The 20962-nt window shown below is 39.9% G+C and overlaps 1 protein-coding gene across 1 annotated transcript in view; it reads right to left on the reverse strand.

The window, feature by feature from the left end:
• Window positions 1–6888: 6888 nt before the first annotated feature.
• Window positions 6889–20962, reverse strand: part of PALS2 (protein associated with LIN7 2, MAGUK p55 family member) — a 100131-nt gene continuing 86057 nt past the window's right edge. The window contains exon 12 of the mRNA XM_074984621.1: window positions 6889–19947. Coding sequence (XP_074840722.1) covers window positions 19771–19947 — 177 coding nt within the window. The 3' untranslated portion in view covers window positions 6889–19770. The remainder of the gene's footprint in view (window positions 19948–20962) is intronic.

Consider the following 20962-nt stretch of genomic DNA (forward strand, 5'->3'; position numbering starts at 1 on the left):
AGTGCATTACTTTTGTCATCCTTGATCCTAATTGGGTTTGTTTCTCATTGTGAGAAGATGTCTGTGCTCTGTACAGGCTGAGTAATTTTAAGTGCTGGTTTTAAAGACGTCAGTGAGAAGACAGAGGATGAGGTAATGTACAGTATGTATTAGCTCATAAAATGAACAAGGGGAGCGCTGTGCAGGTGTGTTTGGACAGGAAGAATGGGTCAGTGGTTGAGTGCTAGCCTGGGAGTAAGGAGTAAGTGGTGTTCTCGTCTGTCTTCCCTGTGGAAGAAAGGGGACTGGGTAGGGATCGTTGAATTGCAGAGGTAAATGCGTGTCATGTAGGTGGTGTAGCAGAGAAGGATTTGGTTTCTTTGACCATGGGATTCTCTTTCGTCAACAGGGATTGCTGGGAAGAGATGGGATCCACCTAACAAAGAGAGGAAAGAGCATCTTTGCGGGCAGGCTTGCAAACCTAGTGAGTAGGGCTTTAAACTAGGTTCATGGGGGGACAGTGACACAAGCCCTGAGGTAAGTGGGGAAGGAGGATGGAACAATCAAGTAGGTTTCCTGGGTGAAGAGAGAAAGTGGGCCAATCAGCCACTTCTCTAAGATGCTTGTACACTACTGCCAGAAGCCTAGGGAACAAACTGGAAGAATTAGAGGCCCTGGCACAGTCAAAGTAGTATGAGGTGGTTGGAATGACGGAGACTGGGTGGGACGATTCGCATAACTGGAGCACGGTCATGGAAGGTTATAAACTGTTTAGGAAGGACAGACGGGAGAAAAGGAGGAGGAGCTGTGCTCTGGGTGAGGGAGCAGTACGATTGCTCAGAGCTCCAGTATAAGGAGAGAAAATCCAGTTGAGTGTCTTTGGGTTAAGCTTAGAGGTGGAAGTAGCAGAGCTGATGTTGTAGTTGCTGTCTGCTGTACACCACCAGATCAGGGAGATGAGGTAGATGATTTCTTCAGACAGCAAAGTGAAGCTTCCACATCACAGGCCCTGGTTCTCAGGGGAGACTTTAATCATCCAGACATTTGTTGGGAGACCAATACAGCAGCACACAGACAATCCAGGAAGTTTTTGGAGGATGTTGGGGATAACTTCTTGGTACAAGTGCTGAAGGAACCGACCAGGGGCCATGCACAGCTTGACCTGCTGCTCACAAACAGGGAAGAACTAGTAAGAGAGAGAGAAGGGGTGGAAACCTGGGCTGCAGCGGCCATGAGATTGTAGATTTCAGGATCCGGACAAAAGGAAGAAGGGTGAGTAGTAACATACAGGCACTTGATTTCAAAAGAGCAGACTTCGACTGCCTGAGAGAACTGATGAGCAGGATCCCTTGGGAAAGGAAGATGAAGGGGAAAAGAGTTCAGTAAGATTTCTTTAAAATACTGCCAGTTCTCTTGAAGGCACAGGAGCAAACCATCCTGCTGCATAGTAAGAAATGCAAACATAGTAGGCAGCCAGCTTGGCTTAACCGGGAAATCTTTAGTCAACTTAAACACAAAAAGGATGCCTACAAGGAGGAGTATAAACATACAGATGGAGCATGCTGGGGAGTATTCAGGAAAGCGAAAGCACAATGGGAACTGCAGCTGGCGAGGGATGTGAAGGGTAACAAGAAGGGTTTCTATAGGCATGTTAACATTAATCAGGGAAGGTGTGGGGCCATTACTGAATGGAAGAGGTAACCTAGTGACAGACGTAAGAAAAGCTGAATTACTCAATGCTTTTTTTGCCTCAGTCTTCACAGACAAAGTCAGCTCCCACACTATGGTTCTAGACAATGCAGTATGGGAAGGTGGAGGGCAGCTATCAGTGGGGAAGGAACAAGTTCTGAGCTATCTAGAAAAACTACATATACACAAATCCATGGGTCTGGATTTAATGCACCCAAAGGTACTGAGGGAATTGGCAGATGTCATTGCTGAGCCTTTGGCCATTGTCTTTGAAGACTCTTGGGGATCCTGGATCACTGGAAAGAGGCAAATGTAGCACCCATCTTTAAAAAAAGGAAAGGATAACAATCCAGGGAACTATAGACCAGTCAGCCTTCCCTCAATCCCTGGGAAAATAATGGAGAGAAATCTCAAGGAATCCATTTTGGAGCACTTTGAAGAGAGGAAAGTGAGCAAAAGTAGCCAACATGGATTCACCAAGGGCAAGTCCTGCCTCACCAATTTGATTAGCTTCTATGATGAAGTAACAGGCTGTGTGGGCATGGGGAAGTCAGTGGATGTGGTATACCTTGACTTCAGCAAAGCTTTTGATACAGTCTTCTACAACCTTCTTGCCCCTAAGTTAAGGAAATATGGATTGGATCCTTGGACTATAAGATGGATAGAAAGCTGGCTTGACAGTTGGACCTAGTGGGTAGTGGTCGATGGCTCAATATCTGGATGGCAGTCAATTTCTAGTGGAGTGCCACAAGTCTTGGTTCTAGGCCCAGTGTTGTTCAACATCGGTATTAATGACCTGGATGAGGGACTGGATTGCACCCTCATCAAGTTTGCAGATGACACAAAACTAGGGGGAGAGGTAGATGTGTTGGAAGGTAGAGAGAGAATCCAAAGTGACCTGGATAAATTGGAGAATTGGGCTAAAAGAAATCTGTTGCAGTTCAACAAGAAGTGTAGAATCTCAAGCAGTTATAGGCTGGGGACCGACTGGCTAAGCAGCAGTACAGCAGATAGGGACCTAGGGGTTATGGTGGATGAAAGGCTGGATATGAGTAAACGGTGTGCCCTTGTAGCCAAGCTGGCTAACGGCATATTAGGGTGCATTAGGAGGAGGATTTCAAGCAGATCTAGAGAAGTGGTTGTTCCCCTCTATTAAGCACTGGTGTGGCCACATCTGGAATATTGTGTCCAGTTTTGGCCCCCCCCCCCAAATATAAAAAGGATGTGGATGTGCTGGAGCAGGTTCAGCGGAAGGCAACAAAAATGATTAAGGGGCTGGAGCACAAGACTGATGAGGAAAGGCTGAGGGATTTGGGTTTGTTTACTTTACAGAAGAGAAGACTTAAGGGTGATTTAATAGCAGCCTTCAACTTCCTGAAGGGGAGCTCTAAAGAGGAGGGTGAGAAACTGTTCTCAGTGGTGTCAGATGGCAGAACAAGGCGTAATGGTCTGAAGTTGAAGAGGGAGAGGTGTAGGTTGGATATTAGGAAAAACTATTTCAGCAGGAGGGTGGTGAAGCACTGGAATGTGTTGCCTAGAGAGGTGGTGGATTCTCCATCCTTCGATGTTTTTAAATCTTGGATTGCTAGGGTCCTGGCTGGGAAGACTTACTTGGGGTTGATCCTGCTTGAAGCAGGGGGTTGGACTAGATGACCTCCTGCGGTCCCTTCCAGCCCTGTGATTCTATGAGATTGGGTTTCAGTTTGCCAGCCAGTTCTTTGTGACCTTGAGCCCATCATTTAGGGCCAGACTCTCAAGGATGACTGGATGGACACCAGTGGGTTTAGAAGTTGAATTGCAGTGGTCTTTAGGTGCCTAACTGTGACTGTGGGCACCTAAACACCTGGGCCTCCAATCAGTCTCTAATCAGAAAAAATAGTACTGCCCTACTGCACATGATGCTCTGAGCATATAAACACTAATGATCATGAGGTGCTCAGCCACTTGGGTGTCAAAGGCCCCACCTTTTTACAAACAATGTCATTCACTCTAGTCATGTGTTTATTTGAAGTGCAAAAAGTGAAGTGGTAGAAATCCTTTTCATATTTGCTACTTCTGCTAAACACTGTTTGAAAGCTCTTTCAGTCTAACATTTGCTGTGAAAACAGTAGTCTGTCTCATTTTGTTTGCATTGTGTTTACACATTATGGATACAGAAATTCTTTTGGGCATCATAACATCACCCCACACATGAGCAGTTAGGAGAATGTTTGAGTCTGTGGCACTATTTACCATTTGACTGAAATCCAAGCTTTTAAATCATGTGGGATAAGCCTGTGTAATATGTTTTCCTTGGGTACTTCTGTGACAAGTTAAACAGATGGACTTTTGAGCGCTTTATTCCCCCTCTTTCCCTATCCCTTCCCTGGGCTTCAGAACCTGTGTGAGCTGTGGAGGCAATGTGCTGCTTACATAGCTACCTTTAGAGCACTGGCACAAGCCTTGCTAAACCAAATCTGAGGCCACAGCTGGGAAGCTGAGCCTGGTGGCTTAAATGGTGTGCAGGCAAATCTAGAGCGCAGAATGGTAAACAAGCTGCTCCACAGAGGAAGGAACGCTCTGCCCTCAGCTATGGGTGTTCAGAGATGTTCATAAACTTAATTCTATAATTCACCCTTAGGGAACCAATGTAATAGTACAACATACTCAGAATTGCTTGGGTAATGGAACAGGAAGGAAACTAGGCCCTTGTAGCAAGGATCGTGTGTGTCTAAGGGTCCTATTGGTAGTGGTTAGTTTCCACTGGCTGTGGGTACTCTTCACAGGAAGCTAAAGCAGAGGGCAGCACCAGAATTGAATCAACTTGTGTGGGCTTCTTCCTATACAGCCACTAAAGCTGAACTCAGTAAAGCAAGGGTTGGGGTGCAGTCTCTAAGTGATGCCAACCACAGACCCCAAACTGAGTGGAAATCAGTGGACTGGAAAGAAGAGACGTGATGGGATGTTTGTGTGATCATACTACTAGGCAAGGAACAGAAGTAACAGACTACAGCCAAAGTGAGCATGGGAAACTGTTTTATTTATTCAAATAGACTTTTGCTGTGTTATCCCAGATTGATAGTCCTGCCTGCTCTTTGGTGTTCCTCTTGATTCTAATTTATTTGTACATGTTTCTTCTGATTTATTGCCAGATAAATTATTTTTGTGCCTTGGTCTTTCTAATTTTGTCCCTATATAGTTATGTATCTTTCTTGTAACTGGACTTCATCCCACTTTTTAAAGATTTTGCTTTTTAGAGCATTGAAATCTCATTAAGCCAGGGTGGCCTGTCTTCCCATACTTACTATCTTTGCTGTGCAATGGGATAGGTTGCTCTTGAGCCCATAACATCTCTTTGAAAAACTGCCAACTCAACCAGTTTTCCCCATAAGACTGACAGGCCCTTACTTTCTAACTCCCACAGGGAAAACCTTCCAAGAGCCATGCATGCAAATATTAACTCAAATAGCTATGAGCAAGTACTGGAAGAGCTGGATTTATGTCTTAATACAAACTACTCTTCCCTTCTAACTACAGAAGTATTAACAGGCCCTTTCACCTTGAATGTGCTACTAGCGCTACAACTAGCTGTAGGACATAGTATTTAACTGTGGCATGCTGAGTACACTTCCCAGCCCTGAGGAAGAACTAAGTAGTTGGGAAACTTGTCTCAGCACCAGAAGTTAGTCCAACAAAAGAAATAACCTCACCTCACCTTGTTTCTTTATAATCCCAAAACACAAACTATACTTGAGGCAGGCAGTTTAAGTCCAAAACTCAGAAGCCACACAGAGACAACTGAGGGTTTAATACTGTTTCTTAGAGGAGACCAAGTACAGGGACTAATGCACCAGTGTTACCAAAACCCACACTGAAGCACCAGAACCAGCTGATAATTCTGTGAAACCCTGCTATGAGACAAAACAAGGAAGTACTGCAAATATAGACATTAGCAAGGTCTGGCCCAGGAAACTGAGAAAAGTGCCTGAAAAATCTTGACCAGACCTGCTCCTGGTAGAGGGCTGGGAAGAAGTTCCTTCACTAAGAAATTTTCAGTAGTTTTGTTGCAGAAGAAGCTGGAGTTGCATATATTAGGTCAAAATTCATTTCCAGCATAGACCATGCCTAACTGTGTAGATTTCCTTTGAGCATGGTGAGAAGGTTGATACAGTGATCATTTCATGAAAACGTACATGTGACAATGATTTGTCCTGTAAAGAGCACAAAAGCCAGGAGATCTGTCAAAACAATATTTAGGTGGGAAAATGTTCCTATGGACCTATTTCAAAGGAATAGCATGATTTTCCAAAAAAAAACTACATTGGGGATTATATAACTCCACAAAGTGCACATGGATATCCAAGGGTATTTCTCTACCCTAGCTGTTTTTAAATTTATAAACATAGAACATAATGGTGGGATGAGTCTTAAGATAATTACATTTTAGAACACTGCCTTCTGGACTCCCAGAGAATTTTGGATCAGCCATGTCTAAAACGAGTTTCTCATATAATTTGCAGGGGAAGTGTTGAGACAAACATTAGAACCACTGACAATATCTGTTTGAAGAAATAGGTTCAAGATGTTTCTGTAAAACTGGAAGTATTAGAGGGGTAGCCATGTTAGTCTGTAAGGTGCTACAGGGACTTGCTCGTGAAGATACAGACTAACATATTTTGGAGCATATGCCTTTGTGGGCAAAGAGACGCTTCTTCACAGGCATGAGTTGGGGTGGGGGATTAAGTCCTCTTCTGAAACCCCCTTACTCAGGCATCTGACAAAGTGAGTCTTTGCCCACGAAAGCTTAGGCTCCAAAATACGTTAGTCTATAAGGTGCCCACAGGACTTTTGTAGAACTGGAGACACTCTTACATCTGGCCCTTTTCTCTTCCTGTTTCTGAGAATGGTAACATACTTCTGGAATGAATGTTAACACAGATTTTCAGTAACTAAGGCAAACACAGAGATGGAGTAGTTTATGGCTCAATCTTGCAATCTAGTCCATATGAAAGACCACATGACTTAAATGGCACTCTGCCCATTCACTCCCCCACCACCTCCCACAGATGGTACTGACCAGGTCACAGATCCAGGACTTTGGTTTGTAAGATGCCTACAAGATTGCTGTACCAGAATTTTAAGGTATGTTAATTATGAGCATTGGTTGACAGCCCACTTGCAACACCAGAAGAATTTCTGAATTCAAGAGCATAAGATGGCTCTACTTAAGAATTTATTGAGGTTGGATCTAATCTTTTTAACTTTACTATTTGGTTAATCACACTACAGCTATCATCATACAAAAGACTACTTTTTTCCCCAATATTAAATCTTTATTTTATGATATACAAAAATATTTTGTTGTGATTAACTTAATTTCACATTTGTACATTAAAATTTTTATGCTGGAGTATGCATGACATGAAAAATTTAACTGCGTAAAAGACAACATGTTGGGGGATATCTTAGAATACAAAATGATTAAAAACACAGTCCAACATGTTAGCTGATTTTATCTATGTGAAGATATACTAAGAGGTTCCATTTGTAGGACCTGTTCCATAATATGTTTCTTAGGCAACAGGTTAGTTGATAAGTGATTTTTCACAGTCTATCGAAAATATAACTCAGTTTGTTAATGTGGCAACAAGATTTTTAGTTTTGTTTTTTGCACTGCTGAGTTCTGCATACAGCAGGAGAACAATTTTTAAAACTCACAAGTACCAAGTCCTGTTTTAAAATTTAATATTACACAAAAAGCATGCATGTTAATATCCAAAATAAAAGCCACTTGTGAAAACACACAAGGTAAATAAAATCTTAATGTGACATTTAATATAAACCAAGAGCTTTACCACAATCTTGAATTTCTATGCACAATCCTTGACAAAGAAAAGCCAGATTTTAAACTCCTTCAATAATGATGGTTCCACTTACTGTACCACAATATAGAAAAACCACTATTCATAGGAAGTGTAAGATTTGTGGGAGAAGGGTATACTCAACATGCATTTTAAAAAGTCAAGAACAAGTACATGGAAATAATATTTCATACGTCATGAACACACTGACTTACTAGACTGAGTTTTGAAACAGACAGCTGGGTTCTGGAGAAAGCTTTATTATTCTTCATATTCCTGAAGTGCGCCCATTAGGTATCTGATGGAGCAATATTTAGGTCAGCCTTGGAGGAGCCCAACTATAATTTCCTTGAACCTGTATAATATATTTTTGCTTTTTTTTTTAAATTGAGTCTAGGAGAACGTGTCCCCTTACCACTTTCTCTCTTTCATGCTTAAGAACAGGGTAGAACTCCCTATGGTACCCAACCTAACGTTAGCAGCAAAAGAAGAGGAATCCATGCCCTCCTCAGCATGAAAGTTAAAAATTGTGAATACCAAAAATCTTAGGCTGCGTCTAGATTGTCTGGCTGCCAGCAGCATGATGCAAATGAAGGCTCACAAAATTGCAAATGGCTGCTCATTGCATAATCACAGAAGAAATCAAGCCACATAAACATAGTTCTTCCAGCAAAATCTCTGGCACCAGCCCCTTATCCCATTCTGGCGCCCTATTCATGAGACCACATTATCTTTGCTGTAGCTGAAGAATAGCAAAAGTAACTCACACACAAACTTTAAAATGGATGCCCAGCCAGCCATTTTTCATATTTGCACAACCATCCTGGAAACCTAGGACAGCCAGGGAGCTGACAGAACTGCCACACTGCTGGGCAAAGTGGGGAGGCCCTGGCTGTGTGCTCCCAGAAAGGGCAGGGGGGCAGAAAGACGTCAGCACCAGCCAGCCCTTAATGCTTACTAAAGCATGCTGTGTGGGGTTCCAGTGGAGATTTACAGAGTCCCAGGTCCCAGCTGCCACCACTGCCACAGTAGCAACAGCAGAGGCCAGATGCCCTGAGCCCTTTTGAATCATCAGGACCCAAGGCAATTGCCTCCCTCCTCCACACCCCTTTCAGTGGGCCTGAGGGCAGCTCCTGAGTGCTCAGCAGCAGGCAATTTGTACAATAAAACATTCTGATGTTTGATTTTTTTTTAAAAGACAAAATGAGGATAGATGCAGGGAGCAGGAAAAAAGTAGGTCAAATTTTGAGCCTACACAAGCTTTGACAGTGTCTATAAGTAGAGAAATTCAAATTTAAGATTGACTTGACGTCCTGTTCCACACAATTCTTGCACCTCAATGCACATGCAGTAATTCTGATCACAGAACACTGCACAAGGGAAAAAATACTGTTGCCCAGAATGAGTTTCCTTGCCTGTGCCAATTTGTGAAATTGTTCAGTAGGTATAAAATAAAATATGAGACTGATCATTTTATATGCCCTTCATAAAATATACATAAGTTGACATGTTCTGTTATGGTTTACCACACAATCTGAAACAGACTTTGGCTTGTCACAGTATTTATAAACTTAACTTGAACCAGTAACTTTTAGAGGACAGCTATTCTGAACTAGTCAGCTATGTAGCCCAAGCATTTTCATTAAAGTTTAGGTTGGTGTTTACTTAAATTAGTCCATCTACCAATCAGGGTGGATTCATTTATATTAAACCAACTTAAATCAGAAATGTGAAACCTTTATTTAAATATTCTATTTTAATTGTGTTTTGTGTGTACTTTAAGTTTTTACCCACTTTGATTTTTATTGGCTGGTAACCATTAAGACATGTTCGTTTGCAACTAAATATAGCATTTACATCAGGTTTGCATGTTTGGTTTGGTAGCCATGAGGATATGATATATTTCTACATATTTAAGCAAATATATATCAACATATTTGTTCAGGCTTAATTTTTACATTTTTATGATATTAGAAAGTGGTGAACGATGCATTTATTTACTAGATTTTTACTTGTATTTTGTTTCAAAATGTATTTGGATGGATATTCTAATTCAAATAAAGATGCACAAACCCAGCATTTTTTACACTGTAACTAAAACTACCTTAAATGCGCTATATGCATCTAGTCTGTATTCAAAGGTTGGAAGAGCAAAAGCAGCTTTCAAGCTTCTTCAACTCCCAATTGGTTTCTTGACTACGAGTGAAGTGGGAAGTGAACTGTGCTAACTTAAAATAAAATTTAAACAAAATGGTCTCTGCACCTCTTCAGGAGGTTACTGCTGTCAAAACTGACGCATCATCCCTTATATAGACCTTGGTTCCATGTGTGTAGCTAGCAATTACCACCTTTTCAGCGGCTTGTGAGCAAACAGGCTAAATACAAAAATAAACAATTTGCAAAGATAACAAGCTTGACGGCCTATGCTAAAGTCTACTTCATAAACATTTTAAAAATAAGCCTGCAATTACATTTTTAAAAAATCCACTTTTTTGATCTTTTAAAAGAAAGTATCTTTTTCCCATCTAGCTATTGAATAATTTGTGGTCCATGGCATTCCGGCTGCATTCGAGGAAAAAGCTGGTCACTCAGGATGAATCCAATATATCTATAAATCTATGCATACACATACAAAATTTTATGTTGCCTCATGAACTCCTTATTACAAATGGAAGTTACACATCAGTAATATGATTTTGTACATCAGGCGCGTCCAGCCTGCGGCCCTGGACAGCTAGTAATGCAGCCCCACAAGATCATAAACGTTTAAGATTATTATGTGATTTATATAGATTAACTATATCATATTTTGTACGCGGCCCAAGACTATCTTCACTCAATGCGGCCCAGGCAAGCCAAAAGGTTGGACACCCATGGTGTACATGAACATCTGTTTTACCATCCAAACATGCATATGTTCACCTCTCATGCATTTGATAATTATGAAGATAACAGTAATACATATTTTCCACATACCTTACCAATGTAGTAGTGTATCTAATCCACTCTCACATACCCATTTTTGTATTATGGCCAACCAACCAAGTTTAGCTATTTTATATTTCAGTGTCCAAGAGAAAGAGAGCAAGTGTTTTAACACTCAATGAACCAAGCAGAAAAGTGATTTCGGGACAGCTGGAAAGGTTATAAACTTAAACTCTCAAAAAACTAGAACATGCTACAATATAGTACATGCTACGAGAACTATTTTCATTTGTTCAAGTGTAATACATTCAGAACATCTTACACTTGTAGTTCAGTCTATCTTCTAGCCCAGTGGTTCTCCACCATGGGTACACCTACCCCTGGGAGTATGCAAAGGTTTTCTAGGGCATGGGTAAGCAAATTTTTTACATAGGGTCCCACATTTCATCCTTGCATTAAGCCTGGGCCCCCCAACCCAGAAGCGATGGACCACACTCCCTTGGCAATGGCAACGGGAATGGGGGGGGGGATTGGAGGAGGGGAGAGGAGGCAGCAAAGGAGATTCATTATCTACTTAGTGTTTAGGATACTACAGAAATGCTTGTTTTTTCTGACTGCCTATGTAAAAGTTGACAAAGAAAATTAAATGACAAGACTAGAGTTGAACCGTGTTCTTTGGGAACTGAGCGGAAGAGGACTCGGGAACCCCGAAGCAGTAGTGCTATGACTTGGATCCTCTCATCTGGACCAGGTGTATACACCTTGTGTGTGTGAGGGCTGCAACCTGGCATTAAGGGAAGTGACCTTGATAGGGATCCAGGATCTCAGTATGTGGAAATTACTGTCAAGCTGGAGAAGTGGTTTAAAGCTAAGGATGGACAGTATGGAGTAGGAATAGTAGAGGGAAACTTGGACTGTGTGAAAAAGGAACTCTAGAGAGTGCTTTTTAGAGTGACCATATTGCCCTATGGCAAATATGGGACACTGTTCTCCAAGGATGGGGGTGGGAGCTGCTCTTCCATGTCTGGGCTCATCAATGAGGGGGGCTGCTGCCCCACGGCGAGGCACCAGAAATGAGGGGGAGCAGAGGATCTGCAACCTGCTGAGGTAACAGGGGGTTGCCAAGAATACAGGCTGCTGTTTAAAGACCCTGCGCTAGCACCTTCCCCAGCACTCCCAGGCAACCCTTAAAACAGACAATTCATGCTTAGAGCCCTGAGGGAGGCAACAGAGCATGTTTCAAGGGCCCACCTAACTCATTCTCCAGCAGTCCCAAGTAGTTCTTTATTTTGCTGTTTAAAGAGCCCACCTCATCCTCCAGCAGCCAGGGCAGGGGAGGGACAACTCCCTGCCCTGGTTAAAAACCACCACCCGTTCTCCAGCCCTCGTGGGCAGCCCTTTCAAAATTGAACAAAGCAAAACAACAATTGCACTTTAAAAAAAAAACAAACAAAAACGCCTGCTGGACTCTTCTTCAGAAAGCTGGTGTCCCGGTAAAAGCACATATCTCCACTCAGATGCCTCTGCAAAATGTGCCTCCCAACTCGCTCCTGCTGGGAGACACAGATAAGTGGCCAGGAGACCAGAAATGATTCCAGCATTCCCACGGCTGGTAGACACCGAGAGGCAGGAGGTATGGCAGCATAAGACATCAGAAGCCAGAGAGGATGTGGGGAAGCAGCAGAGGCCTCCTCACAGGGAGGAGTAGGGACAAGAAATTATGCTGGCTCTCTAGCATTGGCAGAGACCACAGAGGCAGGCAGCTGAGCCAAGAGAGGCTATGGGGAGATGGTGGAGGGCCCCCGCAGTGGGGAGGAGGCAATCACGCTGTGTCCCACCTTTTGAAATTTCACCCCAGTTTGTGTACGCCTATTCTAGATATTTGCTAGTTTTACAACAGGCTACTTAAAAAACACTAGCAAAGTGAGCACAAACCAAACCAAAATGCCACACAATGAATGACTTATTTATATTACTCTTTGTACTCTATTATACCACATAAATGTGCATGTACACACTATTAAACATGCATTTAATATCATTTACTGATGCAAACCCATTAATGAGGCTGAAGTTGTCAGTGTGTACATGATTCCAATATAAAAATGACAGATTTTAAAAACAAGATGCTGGAAGTGGTGGTAGTGAAACATGCAAATCGTAAGAAGTTGCAAATGACAAATAACTCCATCAGTTCTAAAAGGAATACAGTGCTTTTGGACTCACATCTACAAACAGTGATCCACTTCACTTTGGGTTTGTCTACACTTGCCCCCTAGTTCGAAAGGGGCATGTTAATCAGTGCAACGGGAGATTACTAATCAAGTATTGGGGTGAATATACAGCACTTTATTAGACTAATTCTCCCCTGCGGCAAATTCAAAGCTTCAAAACTTCGAAGTGCCGGCATGCATGTAGCCACAGGCACTTTGAAGTTGCCGCAGGGGAGAATTAGCCTAATGACGTGCTGCGTATTCAGCACAGCACATCATTAGTAATCTCCTGTCACCTCGATTAACATGCCCCCCAAGAGTCGGTGGCAAGTGTAGACCCAGCCTTTGTGGGTTTTTTGTGAAAAAGTGTGTTAAACAACAGTATAAAGCTACCACATTTGCAACATTTGAAGACAAAACACTAACGTGTGGATAAACGGGCAGAATTTTTTCAAAGGAAAGTCCAGCACTCAGAAACCTGCCAGCTTAAAATGAAAAAATCTTCAATTATTTCTACAGAAGGGCATGAAGCATACGGTCTCCCTTCCGGGGCAAAAAAGCATTTGATACTCAAAAAAGTACCATTATAAAGTGACACTGTCACAGAACTGAAGAAGTGATTGAGGAAATTCTCTCTCAACTTGTAGAGAAACTTAAAATGAGGGGGAGGGGGACATTTGCCCCAGAGCTTGATGAGTACATAGATATTAGTTAAGAAGCTCAGCTGATTATGTTTCATACTCTGAAACTATGAATATCAGTGAGCATATACTGTTCCAAATTTGCCTTTAAAACTTTTACAATCAGAGATGACTTTTTAAACTTGTTTTTTCTCCTGAACAAAATTTGACTTGGAATTCATGAAGAAGTTGTGGGGTGCCAATGCAACAACAGAGTGAATGGATTTGTAGCTAGAATCAGGAAAGAAAATCCCTCCTCACATTGGATATATTGTCAGACAGAGAGGTACTTACTTCAAAAAAAGGTAAGTTGAATTCTTAGTTCTTAAATGAAAGTCACCTGTCAAATTTATCTAGTCCACCTGCCCCGATGTTCACCTGTTTTGCATTGCTTGAGAAGAGATGGGGTCAGAACATCAACAACTGTTGATTCACAGAGGTTCACTGGTTTCATGAGGGAAAGTATGAGAGTTTCACATTTCTTCAGAATTATCCCCTTATTTCTTCAATTCTATGACAGTGTCATGTGATATGAGTAGTTTGAGAGTATCAGGCTTTTTTGTTTGTTTTAAACGAAGGGTATTTTCTGCAGGTACTACAGTGGCGGGCAGAATTAGACAAGAGTGTATGGTTTCTTTGATTTTGCTTCAAGAAGAGATGCAGCATATGAAGCATTATGTTTCTGTAATGGTACTTTGAGGCTACTGTGGGGAGGGGGGTGGGGGAGGGTAACAACTAACCTACCTTGCAGATATATTTAGCTAGCTGAATGATCTAATTATTGTCAGTGTAAAGGCGCAACACTAATGTTCCAAAATCTCTATGGCAAAGTGAATGCTTTCATTAAGAAAACTGAATTCTGTAAGTCCAAAATATGGTGATAAAAATATTTTTCCACTGCTTTCCGCACATCAGCAATGTCTGCACAAAGAAACTGAGCACAGTAAAATTAAAGATGTAACAGATCATTTGGCCTACCTGACACCAGTTAGTTATACTGCTCCAACATTCAATATAATTTAGCCCAACTCCACTGGGTAAAAAACCCATTCATTTTGTCAGATGTTAGCAGCAGTAACCTCTCTACCAGTCAGCAAGAAAATCTTATTGAGATATCTTAAGACCTGGTCTGCAAATGAAGTTTAAAGACTCTACACTAACCACATTCTGGTGTGTAATACAGAAAAATCAGTGACCTTGGGAACCATGCTTTGAATATTCTGTTTCTTTTAGGGGCAACATTTTTGTGAGTCTCATTTGCCCACATCAGAACAAGGAGTAGGAATCGACAACATAGGGGAAAAAATGTGGCTGTCACTACAAGGCCTTCCAGAATGACGAGGCTCAAATATCACACAAATGTGAGTACAATCAATTCTTTATATTCCAACTGATTTATAATTTTATGGTGAAAATGAGAAGGTAAGCAGTTTTTCAGTATTAGTGTGCTATGACACCTGTGTCTTTGTTGGATTTTTTGTAAGCAAGTAGTTTTTAAGTGAGGTGAAACAAGGGGTATGAAAGACAAATCAGATTCCCGAAAGGGGTAGACAATCACGGTTTCAGCCTACCATCCTTCCTACCAATATGTATTATGACATGAAGTCATCACCAATGTTAGGGTGGAAATAGCATCTCCACTCTAAAATCTGATGGTGAATGGCTTAACCTCTGTAAAATGCTTCTTTGAATTCAAAATTCTCTATGCTGTCAGACTAGAGAACTTAAAAATATAAGCGTAAAAGTGATTTAGCCATTTCTGAGTGACCACATGCTGAAAACCTCTACCTTATAGTTTAAAGGAAAGTTCCAATGTTTCTTGAGGAGTTGTTTTAAATCCAAAGCAGGTGTGATTACAGAGAACTTTTTACTCAATGCAGAAAGTGTGCATTGCTAAATTGGAAAGATCTGGTAAAGAAAAAAAAGGAGCTTATTTGCTTACCACCTTAAGTGAAGAGATCCAGATAATCCCCATACCTATTTTGATACACCAGGTTCTTACATACATCCTGGCAGACAATACTCCTTGTGAGGCTGTGCCACTATCACACTCCCCAGTTGCTTCTACTTTAAAAAGAATATCTAAAAAGGATTTAGAAGGCTTGATAATGTATACAATAGGCTCCAGCGGGATCAATTTCACATTTTACACTCAAACACAGGAAGTCCTAGCCCCCAGTGCAACACACCACCCCACTGGCTGGCTTGACAGACCTAGTACAATAAAGGTACTGGGATTAGCACTCTTTGACTCTCTCTAATCCAGCACCCTCGGTGCAGGAAGAATTGCCTGATCATGGAAGGTCAATACCGTCTAGCAGCAATACCAACATTCCACTCTTCCTGGACTCTTTACTCTTTAGGGGTACATTACAGTTAAATAACAGCACAGAATACTGGCCATGACTGATGGGTGGGAACAAACTTTATGGGACCACTGGAAATTTGGCCACACCCATGACAAGTGGCCATCCAGCTAACTAAAATCATGCAGGATTACAGACGTTGCCAGATGAATGTGTTCTGGATTAGAGAGGTTCAGCATGTAGTTTTCTGATTAGACCTTGATGTCTGTATTTCCACTTGGTGAAATAATTGAAGTTTGCAATATATGTCATTACAGGGCAGAAAGTAAAATCTTCCAATACCACTCATTAAGGAGGAGCTATCACCAGCCACTTTTGGCATTACAGTTCAGGAGTTGATTATCTGTAACATAAAAAGGTAGAAGCTAGATAACATGTACTATGTGTAGGAAATGTTTATCTCCTAATACACAGTGTACAACAAAGACACCGATAGATGAATCATAGCTATAAATCTATAGTAGCAAGACAATCTTTAAAACATTCAAAGGCTCTGCTATTTGTTGGCACAAAGAACAACAATAAATCTGTTCCTCCAAGTTCCACCAGAGCAGTAGCATCACAAAACCTAGTCTGAGAGTACCAAACAGAAAAGTATTGTGCTGGCACCACCTCTTATGAAACCTACCACACCTGGGGGAAAAAACAAACAAAACAAAACAAAAACACCGCACTCATTATGGCTGTCAAGAGATATTAAAAAATGATTAATTAATTTCCTAAACAATAATAGAGCACAATTTGCTTACATATTTTTATGTTGTCTACATTTTCAAATACATTGTATTCTCTGTAATTGAAATCAGTGTACAGTGCTTATTTTATATTCATTTTTATTACAAATATCTGCACTGTAAAAATAGTATTTTTCAAGTCACCTCAAACAAGTACAATCTCCTTAACATTAAAGATGATTTTACAAATGTAGAACTCTGTACAAAAAAGTAACTGCACTAAAACAATAAAACAATGGATAATTTAGAGCCTGCACATCTGCTTAGCCCCACTTCCTGTTCAGTCAATTGCTCAAGTTTGTTTACCTTTGCAGGAAATAATGGTGCCCTCTTCATCATCATTACAATGTCACCTGGAAGCAAGACTAGGTCTTGGCATAGCACTGATGTAGCAGGCGTCGCAAGATATTTGTGTGTCAGATGCACTACAAGATCTATATGCCCCTTCATGCTTCAAGCACTGTTCCAGACAACATTCTTTCATGCTTATGATAGGTTCTGCTTGACAAAGATCCCAACCAGTGTGGACTGATGCACGTTTCATTATCTCAGTCAGATATCACCAACAAAAGGTTCATTTTCCTTTTTGGTGGTTTGGGTCCTGTAGTTTCTGCATTTGAGTGTTGCTCTTTTAAGATTTCTCAAAACATGCTCCACACACCTTGCTTAGGTTATAAAAAACCCTTCAGATTCTTAAACCTTGGGTGGAGTGCTGTTGCTAGCTTTAGAAAACCCCTATTTGCATTTTGTCAAATCTGAAGTCAAAGTGTTCTTAAAAAAAATTGAACATGTGCTGGGTCATCACCCAAAATTGCCATAACACAAAACAGAGACATACAATCCTCCTCCCAATGAATTTAGTCACAAAATTAATTAATGCAGTATTTTCTTACTGGGCGCCATAGGCACGGAAGCATGCTTCTGAAACACTGGCCAAAGCACGAAGGGGTGCATGAGTACTTATGTGCCTGCTATGTAAATACCTAGCAATACTGGCTACAAAAGTGCCACAAGTCTTCTGACTTTTAGGTAATATTATAACTATGGAGTAGGAAGTTTCTTTTAAACGTAAAGAAACTTGTCTTAATTACCGGCTGAACAAAAAGTAAGATTAAGTAAACCTGTAGGATCTAAAAATGTACACTGGTTTGTTTTGAGTGCAGTTACGTAACAAAAGAAAAATGTGCATTTTTAAGTTGCACTTTCACAATAAAGATGGCACGGTACTTGTACGAGCTGAATTGAAAAGATCTGTCATCATTTTTACAGTGCAAATATTTGTAATAAAATACAAAAGAGAGCACCCTATACTCTGTTTTATAAACTGGAATACAATATTTGAAAATGTAGAAAAACACCAAAATTAATAAATTTCAACTGGCATTCTGTTGTTTAACAGTGCAATTAAACCAGCAACTGCAGTTCATTTTTAAATCATGATTTTTTCTGCATCAGTCACAAGTTAACTCTGATTAACTGAATATACTTCATAAATTTAACAGAATAAAAACAAAAGTTGAGATAAGTTTTCATTAAAAGTTTCAGACTCACTTTAAAAGACTGAAATCTCAATCCCGAAGAGCCACAGAGAAGTTGAAGGCTATGCAAGATTTTATATAACATTTACAAAATATACTGGAATTTTTAAAAAATACTGTAGAGGCTTTTTAAACTATAACTTTTGAGACTCATGGGTTCTTTGTACAAAGTAATTACATAAAACCACCCAAACCCTGTTTTCTTGCACGCATAATAAAAAAACCTTTAAAAACAAGAATGTATCCTTGGGCTTTTAAAGTGTACCTGCTCTTTTGGTTTTTTTCATAAGAAAGAATTCAGAAGAAGTTTTTTGTTGATATCATATGCTTTGGCATGGAAAACAAACAAACAAACAAACAAAACATTTAGAAGACAGGTGCATGTCACCACATAGAAAATAAATTAAGTGGCCAGATGACTAATTTAGGTTCATAAATCTGGTAACTGATGAAGAAATGGGATTATACACACAATACCTAGCATAATATAAAACCTGGTCACAAGAAAGGTTTATCTTAGAGACAATTTGTTTTCTTCATTTTAAACACAAGGAGAATTTTTACTTGTAAAAGTCTTGAAAATATCAGTTAATATGAACTTGGAGATAATAGAAATTATGCCAATGATTCTACTGAAAGGAGAGTAAGTTCATCGCTGAACACAAAGTTACAAAACAAAATATAAACAACATTGATTTTTAGCATCTGACAAAACCCTTCCAATTTCACAAGCTATTCAGTGATGAATGCAGGTTAAACACAACAATGAATAGCACTAAAGTCTCATTACACCACATTTCATAAAACACAACAGCTGTTCACTTACAATATTTCAAAATGTAAAATAAGAGCCAGTTAAATACCTTAGTAATTGAATTCACAGATTAATATACAAATACCTATCAATGTTTTGATTAAAAAAGCAGGTTACTTTAGCAATGTGGTTTCAGAAGTGTGACTAGTTTGACATAGTAAGAAGCCTCATAATAAGGCTCTGCAATATAAGGCTCTCAAGCTACTTCACTATGATGCTAACTACAATGGTTTACATTACATACAACCTTTCCAACATCAGTACCTCAACTATAATGGCTCCCAAGAATAGTTAATAAGTAAGAGTGCAAAGTATTGTTTGACATTGTTTTTTAAAGGTACGCAGAGGGTGTGTCTACAGTACATCTGTCTAAATCAAAATAGACAAGAAACCATGAAACTACAAAAGTGTATAAACACTGAGCAGAAAAATTTGAGAGCAATGTAGCAAAACAGTGCTGGTTGCTGCTTCAATATTTAAAATTCTGCTCCCATAAAAATTAGTCTAAAGGTGCCTATTAGGAAAAGAAATAGTGTTTTCTCCTAATAAGAATAATTGGCATTTGACCAGATAAACACTAACTTGAACACGAGTTTTACAAAAATTGTTTCAAGTATCCTTCCTTATCACAGTGAAAATGTAAGACCAAAACATAAAATGTTAAAGTGAATGACTTGAAATTTCAGATGAAAAAGGCAAAAGGTACTAAATTAAAACATATAAAAATGCTTCAACGCATTTCCTTTGTGTGATATGAATAGAAAGGTTATCTGTATAAAGTTAGAAAAATTAAAATAAATTACATATTTAAGTACACTTTTCCTTCAATGTTATATAAAAACCCAGAATAGTGTACTATTATCTGAATATATACACAGAGTAAAGATGCAAGGGAGCTCGCTGCAGGTAACTTCCATCTCTACACGATGTCTTCTGAGATTGATCATTGCAGCTAATTTTATTGGTTAGATAACCCCATCTTCAGAAATCTGTCAGTATACCCAACTAATTGGGACCCATTGTGGCTCCAACCTCAGTTTCTCTATAGCAGTCTGTAGCTTCTCAAAGGCTTTATCAAGATTGTCATTTACAATGATGAGATCAAAATAGTGGTTGTATGCTCTCTGAATCCGTGCACTTTCATCAACTGTTTTTTTCAAATCAGTGTCCTGTTGAAAAGATTTGGAGAGAATTTAAATTTAGGACATTAGCAGGTCAGTACGAGACCAAACGAAGATAAATGAAGGAATGTAACTACTACTAACATCTGTTTGCCAGATAGTGCAACTGAACATTATATGGTTTAGTTCCAGTAATGAATAAAATCTTTCATTTACTACAAATATTTCGAAGGTATGCTTAATGTAATGTGATTAACATTAAAAGCAAAACTGTCTAAATCTGCTAAATTTAACGGTGACTACAGCCCCAATTCAGCAAAGCACATAAGTATGTGCTCAAAATTAAGCACATAGCAAACAGGTCATCAGACATTTAGGTACCTGCCCAAAGAGGCCTTTGGATGCAGTTCAAGAATACAGTTATTTGTCTTCTATTTGGAACTGATGGGTGCAATGAATGTGGATGTAATATTTTCAGGAACAATTTGGGCTGCCACTTTTATATAGCCCTAAATACACTTAATTTTTCCTCAGCTACTGCCACCAAATCCAGCATTTTGTTAAATGATTTTTACAATTACACCTTCCAGCACTAAAGAATAAACTCTGGCAGGCACTCCTTGTTATTTTAAGCAGCATTTCACCCACTCTGTAAAACATCTTCCCCCTTGTGCACAACCACTACACCATTTTATTTGAAATGTTGAGGTATGCGAGCTTGTTACAAGACTGTTGATGAGGACATTTTCTCTGAAGTAAGAGACGATTAAGAGCCATTATGAAATGGTCATTCAGCCTAAAGACAAGATTTCATTTTTTTGCACTCTTGTCAATACTGCATTTTCTGCATTCTCCTATCAATTTGTGAGTGTCAAAAGTTATTTCTGCATACAGCCAGTTTAAAAAAAACTCTGCAGTTGCCAATTGGTTTACTCCAATGTTCTCTTGCATAAAAAGAAGTATTTCAAGGCCCAATACTAATGTAAAGTCACATAAGCCACACTGAAAAATGAAGTAGCACTTCCATAATAATATGGTGAAGGTAGGAACTGAACAAATCCAG

Source organism: Carettochelys insculpta, chromosome 2 (genome assembly GCF_033958435.1).
Source record: "Carettochelys insculpta isolate YL-2023 chromosome 2, ASM3395843v1, whole genome shotgun sequence".
In the NCBI taxonomy this organism is placed as follows: domain Eukaryota; kingdom Metazoa; phylum Chordata; order Testudines; family Carettochelyidae; genus Carettochelys; species Carettochelys insculpta.